At 31.2% G+C, this 13,386-nt stretch overlaps 1 protein-coding gene across 3 annotated transcripts in view; it reads right to left on the reverse strand.

Annotated features, from left to right (window-relative positions):
• The window catches only part of Pkn (serine/threonine-protein kinase N), a 59,387-nt gene that overhangs the window by 44,944 nt on the left and 1,057 nt on the right, over positions 1-13,386 (reverse strand). Inside the window, exons 1-3 of one of the 3 annotated variants that reach the window (XM_029301047.2) lie at positions 8,748-8,984; positions 6,783-6,911; positions 1,687-1,888 (exon numbers count right to left, since the gene is read on the reverse strand). In XM_029301047.2, the coding sequence (XP_029156880.2) occupies positions 1,687-1,888; positions 6,783-6,911; positions 8,748-8,852 (436 nt within the window). In that variant the 5' untranslated portion in view covers positions 8,853-8,984. Of the gene's footprint in view, positions 1-1,686; positions 1,889-6,782; positions 6,912-8,747; positions 8,985-13,386 lie in introns of those variants that run through there. The other 2 variants (XM_029301064.2, XM_029301057.2) reach the window with 2 other exon arrangements.

Here is a 13,386-nt window from a genome sequence, read left to right on the forward strand (position 1 = left end):
GAGTGCTAAATGAAAATAAAATTAACACAAGGATAATTTTTAAAAAATTTTTCCGAATCTCAATCAAATTCCATGAGAGAATTCCCTGACTTTTTGAGGTTGAACAAAGAAATATATTCCTATATATATTTATTTCTTTCCTTTTCCTTATATTTATTCCGTGTCTCGACCGCTGTCTCTTTAACTTTAATATATGGATTCGTATCTAACGCGCACCGATATATAACGATCGATGAGTCAGAAACGTCATTGCGTCGAAGAAATACGCTCGATTTGTCGACGACGTAATGGCGACACATAGGGCGACTCGGCATGCTCGAACGAGTTTGGTAGACCCGAAGACGTCGCCTCGTTAGTGGATGAAGTTATTAAGTGCTCCCTCGTTAACGACACAGAATGGTCGTAAGCGTGATCAGAGAGAGAGAGCGCAACATTCACTATTACATATCTATCGATACGATAAATCGATCAATAATCGACGGGGAGCAATATAATTGCAGTGTAATAGTATAAACGTGAAATGATCGGAAATGGCTTTCATGAAAGTGGAAAAAGATTTCTTCCATGTATGATAACACGATATACACGCTTATCGAAGATGCCAAAGTGCTTTTTAATTGCTTACAACTTTCTATATTTTACGCTGATTCATATAATAATGTCTGATAAATGACTTGATAAGTCGTAACCAAGAAAGAAAATTCTCGTTATTTGCATCTATGATATTTTTCATGTTTGTTGCGAGATTGAGATTGAAGATGACATTTGATCAATAATGTGTCTAACGCGACGTGACGTTTTTATTACGTAAAATCGGTTTAACCTTTCTGCCGAAGCGCAATTTTTCACCTTTCCATCAATGTATTATGGGTACCAATTGCGTTTCCTGATACATATTGCGATAATTTTTTTAGCAGCTGCTGGACATCGAAACGTTTTTTCCATTATTATTTTAAGAGGTCTCCGAATACAGAGAAGGCCTTTTCATATTTTGTTTCGGACGCAGAAAAGACATTTTTAACATTTAAACGCCTCCGGCACTGGATACCCGTTCATTGAGAGAAGGGTTGAGAGATCACTTTCGACAAAAATTCGAGACGAAATAAAAAATATTAGTTACCATGTTCAATATTTTTAAGCTACAGTTTAATAGCCAATTCGCCATTAAATTATAATTAGCAGTGTATACTAAAATCTTATAAATAAATTCCATGATTTTCCAGGTACTTCTGTTCAAAATTCCAAGTAAAATTAAAGTATTTAAAAAATTTTAAATACAATTTTAAATTAAGTCTATTTTTGTTATGCATAATTTTTTTAAATACAAAATTTTTAATATAATAATATATTATATATATTTTATAATAAAATATATTTTAATATAATTTATCTAAACCTAATATATTTTACATTCTTTAAAAATATTTTTGAAAATAAAAAAGGGCAATTTTTTAAAAAATTCTCCGCGAGTTTAAAATAAATTTCATGAGTATTCCAGGATTTTTTAAGGTAGAAAAAAATTCCCTGAGAATTCCAGGCTTTTTTCGAAGTAATACATCCTGTTAAAGCTCAAATTACATATGATAATGAAATTTCAGGTGCGATATAGGGACACCTAAAATTGAACTATAGGTAGCTAATATCTTTTTTTTTCGTGTGACAATTTCTTAGCTCTTTTCTACCAACCTTGACCGTTGGAGTGATTTTGTTGCGGCGACTGGGCCTGGCCCTGCGTCAGAATAATTTGGCTCTCGAGCTGCTGCAACTCCGCCTGGAGTTCGTTTAACTTGCTGTTCGACTTCTTCACAATCGTCGCGACATCGGAAAGCGACTTGCGATCGGTCGCGACTTCTCTCAACTTCTCCGCTCCGGCTTTTATCTTCAGCTCCTGTGAAAGTTCAATAATACAATAATCTCTTCAATGGAATCTCAATGCATTATCACTGATAAGCGGTTGTTTTCGAATCTAAATATAACATCGCCAACAATGAAGTTTTATTGAAAGAATCAGTTATATAGTGACTGTTTCAATCAATGATATTTTAAAATGCATCTCGTATTATAAATTTTTATAATTTTTATTTTATTAAAAAAAATATCTGAATTTCATTGTATATAAGTTGTCTTATTCTTTTCTTGTATGTTTATATCTTCAGAAATGTAACATATTATATAATATACAATATAGAAAGCTCCCCCCACACACATAAACATATCTATAATAAAACACATAACTAGTATTAATACATAAAAAGACACATAAAAAATGACACAAAAAAATGACATAAAAAAATAGTAGGTAAAATAAATAGAAATATTATAGTACTGACATAAAAAATGACACATATGTATGTACAATAAAAAGTAGCATTTAAAATAAATAAAAAAACTTTATATTACATGCAAATATGTACGATTATGACTATAAATTTTCAATTAAATCTCACCGCTATAATTTATGAGACATAAGATGGATGAGCACAATGTGAGCATGTTTGAAGATCAGAAATAATACTTGTTATACAGAGTGTCTACTCAAATCTTATAAAAAAATTCCGTGAGAATTTTCTGATTTTAGGTTTTTTCGTTTATTTCAGATAAAATAAAAAAAATTTGTGGATGCAGTTTTTTTTAAATAAGTTTCTTTATAATTTGCGCTTTCTAATGTTTTCTATTCTATTCCATTGCAAAGTTATCAAAAGTGCAATCTTTCTAGCATTGATTAATTGTAAAATTAATTTGGACAGTAACAAAGTGTGACATATCACTATAAAATATATACGAAATTACAAAATAAAAATAAAACAAAAAGTAATTTATTAAAAATGCCTTAATAAATATTAATATAATATTTATTAGTAATAAGTATACTAATTTATTTAAATTAATTATTCATTAAATTATTGTATTACTTATTTAATTATTTTTTAAGTAAATAAGAAATACTAATTTAAATAATATATATTAGAAGATTGAACAATTTTCTATAAAACTAACGTGAAATCTTGATATTAAAAATATTTTCAGATTGTCAATAAAAAAAAATCACAAAGTTTGAATAATAACTTAAATATTACAAAGATATATGTTTCTTAAGTGCTACATAAAATAAAATTATCAAACAAACAATATTTAAAAAAATTCCATAAAGCCTAATCAAATTCCATGAAAGAATTTCTTGATTTTTTAAGATAAAACAAAATTTTCTGAAAATACTAGATTTTCAAAGGTTTTTTCAAAAGCATATAACAACTTGCTATATGTCATTGCTTTAATCACACACAGTAGAAAAATTGTGTTTTCTGTTAAAAATAGTACCCGTTAAAATGGTTGTGTTAATTAACCTTAAATGTTAAATTATTAATACAACTGAAAAAAGATGTAAAACTAACAATGTGTATTTATTTTTAATTTTATATAATAAATATGTTCTGTTTTATTAGTGACAGGATTTATCTATTAACATTGACAGAAAAAAATGTTAATTTTTCATTTTATAATATAAGTAGGGATGATAAAATCTAAAATTAACATACTATTAGTTAATTTATAGATTAAAAAACTATGTTAATTTAACATAAAATATATATGTGAAATTACTTTTGCATTTATTTTGTGTTAAAATATTAACACAGTATTTGTGTCTCCATTTAATATATCCTTATTATATTAAATTATCAATCTTTGAATTAACACAAAAATTTCTGTACGAAAGACCGTTTACAAATATTTCAACTGTGCAGAGATATTTTCGCTAATTCGAAAAATTCGACCCGTACATCGCAAAAACCAGAAGACAAGAAATCGCGAATGACCACCGGGTTCGTTTTGGGCGAAAAAGCGGAGCCGCGCGTTCCGCGGAATTTAACTGCATACATTATTTATTATGCGGCGCGGCGTGTTGCTTCGCTCGAAACGCATCCATCGTACGCCGCTCCTTCGTACAGTAAATGAAACGTAAAATTGCACACGTGCCCAATGATACCCTTCGCTATTCTATTACCGTCTGTGTTGCACAGTCAGTCGCCCGCGAACGTTAGCAATGAATCACCCGCGATGGAGTTTTTATTTTCTAATCTGGAGCATGTGTTACACCACGCGACATATTGTACAATCTCCAACTATTGTGTCAATATATCGAGTGAAACAGAAATAATTTTTCTTTGACAAAAAATATTTAAAAAGGAGAATAAACTGTTTATTTCGCTCCTCTCTCGAAGAACAGAATAAAAAGAAAAGAAAAAATTGTTTATTCAGAGTGTATCTCAACTCAAATCTTTAGAAATAAATTCCCGGAGAATTCCATGATTTTCCAGGTACTTTTGTTCAAAATTCCAGATAAAATTAAAGTATTTTAAATAATATTTAGAACATACAATTTTGAAATAAGTTTATATGTTATACATAATTTTTTAACATATAAATGAAGTATTTTTTTTAATATAATAATGTAATAATATAGTATTATATTATAATAAAATATATTTTAATATATACTTTATATAAAACTTATAAATTTTATATTCTTTAAAACTATACCATATTTTAAAATCAAAGGGACAATTTTTTTTTAAATTCCCTGAGTTTAAATCAAATACCATAATTCTAGGATTTTCAAGATTCAACAAAATTCCCTGAGAATTCAAGTTTTTCCAGGGAGTATACACTCTGTTATTTTTCTCATCTCTTGAAGAAGAGAATAATAGAAGATAAAAATAAAAAAAAAGAAATTGTTTATCTCTCACCTCTCGAAAAAGAATAAATAATAGAACAAATAGTATAGAATATAATAATAAAAGAAAATTATATAAAAAAATAAAATTATAAAATTGTTTACTCTCTTATCTCTCACAAACAAGACAATATAATAAATAAATAGAAGAAAAAAATGGTTTGTTTCTGTCGTCGCTCAAAGAAGAGCGGAATGATGAAAGGAAAAATAATGAACGGAATAATAGTGCAATCTGCGATAAATGGCTGATTTCTGAGACGCTTTATATGCATCCATTCTGTCAACGGCGCTGCAGTTGACTCACCGTTTTGCAGCAAATTGCCCTGTTAGCGAGCGTTTAGGAAAATGCGCTTGAGAAACTTATCGTATCCGTATACAGGGTGTAACTAAACAAAAGTATACGAAGCACATCATTAGATGCAGAACGACAAACTAAATCGAAAAGTTCTGAGCCATTTCTTAATCTGAGCTTTATTTTTGACGCTATAAATTGTTAAAATTGGCCAATTAGCACGTGAAAAATGGCGTAGGTAGCGCCTTAGTAGGCCTTAGTACGCCTATTAAGGCGCCACCTATGCTGTTTTCCGTTGTAGCCACGCGCTAATTGGCCAATTTTAACAATTTATAGCACCAAAACTAAAGCTTAAATTAAAAAATGGCTCAGAACTTTTCGATTTAGTTTGTTGTCCTGCACCTGATAGTGTGCTTCATATACTTTTGCTTAGTTACACCATGTATATATATACTATTGCATTTGCACGCGAACGGCTCTATTTCGCGGTGGAATCATTAACGAGTGTCTCGTAAAAGCGCTAGTAAGTACCGGGAGATGAAACAGCAGGAAATAAAGTGAGGGGGAGAAAAAAAGAGAGAGAGAGAGTGCGCGAAAGAGAGAAAGGGAATCGTATTCGCCGGACGTGAAACTCGTTTCTATATGCATATACGCGAGTCGCAGAAATGTTCGGACCACCCTCAAGTTTTCATTCGCAACGTAATTTAAAACGCACATCCGGAAACCATCGATCACGAAATCTTATTACGCGCACTCGCACCGGATATTAAAACGCGCGAGTGTACGCGAAAAGTTCAATCGCGCGTAAAAAACTTCTATTGTCTTCTTGTAATCTTATAGAAAAGACGTGAGATTATTAAAGAATCCATTATCATCGATTGTATGAATTAGGATAAATTTAATATATATTTTTATAAAAGTAAAAATAAAACACACATATGTATACCTAATAATAAATATATAAAAAATGAATGTTAAATATAAAATAGAAATAAAAAAATATAAAATATAAATATATATATATATATATATATATATTTAATATTATATATATATTTATTTTCTAATATTAGTTCTATATGATATCCTTAGTCTCTCTAGCACAATTATATTATCCGAAACAAAAAAAAATGAAAAGTGAGCGTTTTAAAATTAAACAAGGAGATTGATTCAATTAATTTTTAATAAAATAAAAGAGAAACTAAACATCGATTATTAATTGAGAAAAAAAGTAATACACCTAGAATAAATTAGTTCCATAAGGATATCCTTAATAGCACGATAGATGTCTACGTTTATTTTCAATTATTTATTATTCGAAACAAAAAGATAAAAATGTGAATGTTTTTAAAATTTAACAGGAGAGATTATTTCAATTAATTTTCAAAAATAAAAGAAACTAAACACTGATTATTATTTGAGAATAAAAGAGAGGGGAATAACGGGATAAATTAATTCAAGAACATCCTTATAGTCTCTCTAGACCAATAAATATCTACATCTAGACCAAAAAAATAAATAAAAATATAGTGAGAAAAAATTAAGAGATTGCAGCCAATTAATTTTCAAAATAAAAAAAATTAAATATAATTATTATTTGAGAGAAAGAGAGAAAGAGGGAAAAGAGGACACAGGACGGAGAAAAATAGAGAAAGAAACGCGCAGAATGGTGTTGAAGACCAGTTATCGCATATACACAGAAAAGGAGAGCTTCGCAGAAGCTGCGGTCGACGAAGGCGTAAGCGAAACTCGACATACCTTGCGTATTTCTCGTCGTATGTGCTCTCGCAGCTCGTCGAGACGAGCCGGCAAGGGCACCTGGTCACTGCCAGCCACTCCATACTTGCTCGACAGTTCGTAAAGAACTGGGTACCTGATGTAATCACCCTGAAACAGATTCCAAGTTCGATCCCGCATTATTGGCGGCTCTGATGTATTGCGAGCAGGATTTGGGCAAAGCAACGAGCGATAAGGTCGATTAGTTCGCCGAACGATTAATCACTCTCGAACTAAATCCTTTCTCCGTAATTGAAATGAGATTTTTGCCTTCGTTCTATTTTAAGTATATAAATTAAATTTAGAAAAAATATAGGAAAAAAAATTAATATATTTAATATATATTTTTATTTGTATATTTTATATTTATTTTTATATTTTTTTACTTTGTTATATTTCATAAAAAATATATATCAAATATTTTTCCCGTATTTATATTTCTATTCTATATTTATATATATTATATTATTAAATATATATTTATTATCTTAATATATTTCTAAACTTAAATAGAACGAAAACAAAAATATTTCTGAAATTTAATTACAGTGAAGATTTAATTAAATATATTATTTAATACATACGTATATATGTATTTTTTTAACTATTAAAAATGTATTAAAAATATATACTAAATATAAATTCAATCCACTTTACTCCTTCATTGTGTTAAGCAAAATTCGTTTCAATTGATAATCGAAATTACATTACATTCGACCATGTAATCTTTCAACATTACATCGGCGTTAATATTCATCATAGCGATGATTTCGTAGGCGACTTCGCGATAGTGTTGAAATATTCGCAGGCGGAAATTGCGTCACCGATCAGAGGTACCGCCTGGAAAACGTCGCGGAATAGACCTCTCCTAACCGGAAATCGTCTGGCGCGACGAACATATGTTCCGCCGTGGCCTACTCAGGAAAGATATACGGATATAGACTCTAGACAAGCAACTAAACACGCGAGAGGGGAAAGTATCGATCTCTCGTGGTCTCTCGCAAACGCGCGAAACAACATCGTCCATTGTGCGAGAATGAAATGTCGATGATGGGTGTCAATTCACGTTACGATTCAATTAATTCGCCCATTGAAATTTATTCAAGGGTATATTCGATTGAGCTTCTATAAACGGAATTTATTTCGAACGCACAATAAGGGAGAGTCCGCGATCAGCATCTCTGAATCTTCCGCGTGGAAATTGTCAGTTGATTCAATTTTCCTATACCTTGTAAAAAATATGTAATATATTACATAAAAATTTGTAAAATTACATAAATAATACACGATTTATCGTACAATAATGAAAATGTGTACATTCTCATTATTTATCGTGCAATTTTACATTTATTATTTAAGTAATTTTTACATATTTTTATGTAATATATATTACATATTTTTACAAAGTAGGAAATCGGAGTGGAAAATCGGAGGAAAATCGAATCTGCTAATAATTTCTACGCTGAAATTTAGAAAAAGTATAAGAATATTTCTATTTAAGTTTAGAAATATATTAAGAAAAGATTCAGAATGCAATTTTACATTTATTATTTATGTAATATTTTACATATTTTTATGTAATATATTACATATTTTTTGCAGTGTAAGAAAATCGAATCAGCTGACAATTTTTTCACATGATAAATAATAAGTGTAAAATTGCACAATAAATAATAAAAATATATACACATTTTCATTATTTATCGTGTAATAATAAGTGTAATCTATAACATATATTTATGTAATATATTACAAATTTTTTATACAGTGTAGGAAAATCGAATCAGCTGACAATTTTTCACACGATAAATAATATAAGTGTAAAATTACACGATAAATAACTAAATTTTACACTTATTTTTTATGTAATTTTACATTGTTTTTACAGTGTAAAGAACGCGTTCCAAAGTCTCTCTGACTCAAAATTTGACATTTCTGAAAACGTACCGCGACGCAAATCCGGAAGTATCTCGAACTGGCCTTGGTGAATGAGATACATCTGCACGCGCTCGATTTCTTCTCCAATTTCTTATCTACGCTGATAAATGACATTCTTGCATTCTCCAATAAAAACAGCCTTCGCTTTACCCCAAACGAAATGTCCGATATAGATATCTCTATCTATTGACGCGATAGCTCGAAATATATCACAGAGAGATTATACGCCCTGTAAAAATAGTCGTCTCATTAATAACATATTATTAAAACACACGTATTTATGAATAATTAAAAGAAAGAAACCAGCTTTTGTGTCGCGATTAATCCATCGCTGAATCAAATACTGTTAATTCACTACTATATAAGCGATAATCTCGAAGTTACCACCGCGCGAGCAGGATAAAACGTTGCGACCACCTGTTGCAGAGAAAATCTATGCGATATCGCGTATTTTGCGCTATCGCTATCGCATTCGAGGCCTAATATAGACGTAAGAGAGCGGCGCTCTTTTACGCGGGCAGCGCGATGTCGAATTTGAGAATTCGAACTGACTGAAAAAGAAGAAGACACACAGTGCCAACGCGCGCCGTTATCTCTTATCAGCCGCGCCGATAAGAGCCGATACCCGACTGCAAAAACCTGCACGAACTTATCGGGACTTCACTGTGCTTATATAAAGAGGGGAGCCGAGGTACTTAAGAAAACAACGATTAATTTCCTCAACTAACGTGTAGCTTGATGCAATCACGTTTAACTTGTATGCCATAAGATTTGTACACTTAAGTAAATAAGCACGTACGTTAAACCTTATTTGTAAATTTTCGTAGTTTTTTATTTTATTTTCATTGGCTACTTTCACGATCTTGATAAATTTTATTTATCTCCCGAAAAATGGGCGAATTTGTATCTTAAATTAATATATAAAATAGAAATATATTTGTAACAAAAAAAATTTATTATATACATAAAATTGTATATTGTTTATTACACAAATACATATTTTATATGTATATTTTATTTACTAATATGTTTTATATATATTTTATATATTATGTATGTAATGTTATTTATATTTTAAATGCATATTTTAATATATAAAAAATATATTTTTTAAATATATATATATATTTACAAATTTATATTAAACTTATATATAAAATATATAAGAAAAAATTAAAATACGTATTTATATAAAAATAAATAATACTTAAGTACAAATGAATTAAAATATTTTTAATAAATTTAATTTGTGAATATTAAACAGTTGAATTATTATGTAACAGCACGTGGCTACATTACGTTTATTGAAATTGCACGACCATGTCAAGAATTAATTGCGACATCTCATTTTACAACTCGACTCGAAGTTGTAATAATTTGTAGGTACAAATTACAGATCGCCTGAGAGAGATAGAAAATGACGTCCAACCGTCTTCGCGAGAAGAGAACAAAAGTACATGAATTTTGGAGAGCTGTGAAACTCTCTCGCGATGCTAAACACACTGACGCACGATCTATTTTTATATATACGTTCTACAATATTTGTGCCATGCACAATAATCCCGGGAGGTCAACAGACGTCGCGACGTCATAGAAACTTCCCTTTTCCCCAGCGATTCGAGCGCGTTTTTGCTTTTGGTAGCTTGAGCAATATAAACGAGCAACGTGTCTCTGACTCACGCGAGCAAGAGCAAGCTCTGCTCCGAGATGGAGAATTGTTTTTGCTGATGCAAACCTCCCAGGCGAACCATTACGTGTGTTGAGCGCAACGTCAAATTTAGAAAACATCTCTAACATCTGCGACAGCATATATTGAATTATCGATCCATTAATGATCCATTACAACTGCATTACGAGAAAAAAACATTTAATCTGACAGGTATATAAATGACTTCGCCTGCATCGCAAAATCAACACAATGTTTTTCATAAAAATAATAATAATAATAATAAATGCGACCGAAAAAAAATTATTACATCCGTGATATTCTTGAGTCTTTTTGATATATTAATATAATCCATTACAACTGCATTACAAAAAAATTATTTTAATCTGACAAGTTTATAAATACGACTGCGAAATTTGCATGCATCGAAAAATAAACACATAATGCTTTTTGTTTAAAAAAAAATTTTTTTTAACATGATTTATTATTCGATATTCTTACGCCTTTTCGATTATTAATAATAATCAACCCATTTCGATAAACTTTATTAAAATTGCATTACAAGAAAAACCATTTTAATCTGATATATGTATATAAATATAGTTGCGAAATTCGCCTACATCGCAAAATATACGTGAAAATCACGTTTTTTGTTTGAAACAAATTTTTTTTTAACACGACTGAAATTATTACCCGATATTCTTACGTCTTTTCGATTATTAATAATAATAATCGATCCATTTCGATATATTAATGATGCATTACAAGAAATTGCATTTAAAAAAACAATTTAATCCGGAACATACAAATATACTTATTGTTAGCTGCGAAATTCGCCTACATCGCTAAATAAATGCGTGAGAATCATGTTTTTGTTTAAAAAAAATTTTTTAAACTTGAAAAAATTATTACATTTTCTTGCGTCTTTTCATTATATTAATGATTATTTCGATATATTAATAATCCATTACAACTGCATTATGAGAAAGAACATTTTAATGTGACATTTTAATCTTATATAAATAACTGCGAAATTCACCTATATTGGAAAATTAACACGCGAGAATGATTATTTTGTTTAAACAAAAATTTTAATAACGACTAAAATTATTATATCCGCGATATTTTCTTGCAATATATTCGACAATTTTCATCAACATTGTTTTCCACAGAATTTGAAAGAGCGAATAATCTGACATCAGATACCCAATTTTTAATCGAAAATGAAACTCGCTTTTCTAAACGTGAAAGTTTTAGAAGACGAAAAAAATTGAAAAGCTACACAATACCAGGATACCTACAAGTCTTGTAAAAATTATCTAAGAATTCCCTGATCTTTTAGATATTTTTATTTCCAGATAAGATAAGAAAATGTGTACAATGTAGTATATTTATAGATGCCAGCTTTTTAAAATAAATTTTTTTATGGTAAGCGCTTTCTAATATTTTCTACTCATACAATTACAGAAAACGATTATTAATTTGATCAATCAATGGATTAATTACAACCATTTGCAATATAAGAATAAAATTAATACACAATTTTTGAAAAAATTCCCCGAGTCTCAAGAAAATTCTCGAAATCTTTTAAGCAAAAAATTCCTATTTTCAATTTTTCTGATTATTTTCAGAAGACTCCCTGAATAAAAATTATTAAACCCGCGATATTTCCAACATTGTTTCTCGCAAAAAAAATTGGAAAGAGCGAATAATCCGACTATCCAATCAACGCCGAATTCTGAATCGAAAATGAAACTCGCGGTAATAAAAAAAAAAAAACGTGAAAGTTAAAGTTTCGGGAGACGAGGATAGAATACCTGAATTCACGCGAATTCTCTCGGTTCTCCGAATTTTCTAGACCCGCCGTAACAATTGCCCAATCCCGCGCGAATAATCTCGACGATCCTCTCACAATCGGACGTGTACCCCGTCCTCGGTCTCGTCGGTAAATAACGCTCGCAGGTGTTACAATACCGGAGGCCGATCGGCACGAAAAAGTCAGAATCGGGACTCTCGGTTGCACCAGACAACCTGGCCTAACTTTACCTTCTCCTTCTCTCGGCGAGTCGAGTGAAACGATAAGTTGGGAGTGAAATCGGTATCGTTTCGACGAGATAAAAAAAAACACCGAACATTTATTCGAACAATGATTCAAGATTAATTAATGGAGATTATTAAAAGAAATTAAGCGTAATTAATTTTTCTTCGAATCCAAATTCACTGTAAATTATAAGTGTAATCTATCTCTAAAGAGAAAGAGGTAATCGACAAACCGCGAAGAGCACAAAGTCAATTAAGCCAAGTAGCCTGTATATAACTAGGTGCTGGTTACATCAACGAAGAGGGAAGGGGAAGGATTAATCATCTTCGAGTAAACTAAAAATTTCCTTTCCATTTCAAGCAACGATAATTTGAAAAAGAAGTCAATTAACCGGCGTACGAGGCGGGCCCCCTTTCGAGGGGGGCAAAGGGGAGAGTAAGAAATCGGATGGATATATCAGGTGTGCGCGATCCGTCACGCTTGGTATCTCGATCGAGAGGCACGAAAACAGATTTCCCGTCATCGTGACGAGGGAAAGCCTGCGAGAGATCCTTGCCCCCCCCCTCTGCCCCCCTCTCCTCCTCCCCCGCTCCAGGTGCCATCGTACAAGTGCATTTACGTCGCGAACGAGAAAGAGAACCCCCTTTTTTTAATTTTTTTTTTTCAAAGATCCTGCGGACCCCCTGCGCCCCCTCACTCCCTCGCTTGCTCCAAGTGCCATCGTACAAGTGCATGTACGTCGCGAACGAGAAAGAAAACCCCCTTTTTTTTTAATTTTTTTTTCAGAGATCCTGCGGACCCCCCTGCGCCCCCTCACCCCCTCGCTTGCTCCAAGTACCATCGTACAAGTGCATGTACGTCGCGAACGAGAAAGAGAACCCCCTTTTTTTTAATTTTTTTTTTCAAAGATCCTGCGGACCCCCCTGCGCCCCCTCACCCCC

Source organism: Nylanderia fulva, unplaced genomic scaffold, assembly GCF_048542155.1.
Source record: "Nylanderia fulva isolate GAGA-0341 unplaced genomic scaffold, ASM4854215v1 Scaffold44, whole genome shotgun sequence".
NCBI classification, from domain to species: Eukaryota; Metazoa; Arthropoda; class Insecta; order Hymenoptera; family Formicidae; genus Nylanderia; species Nylanderia fulva.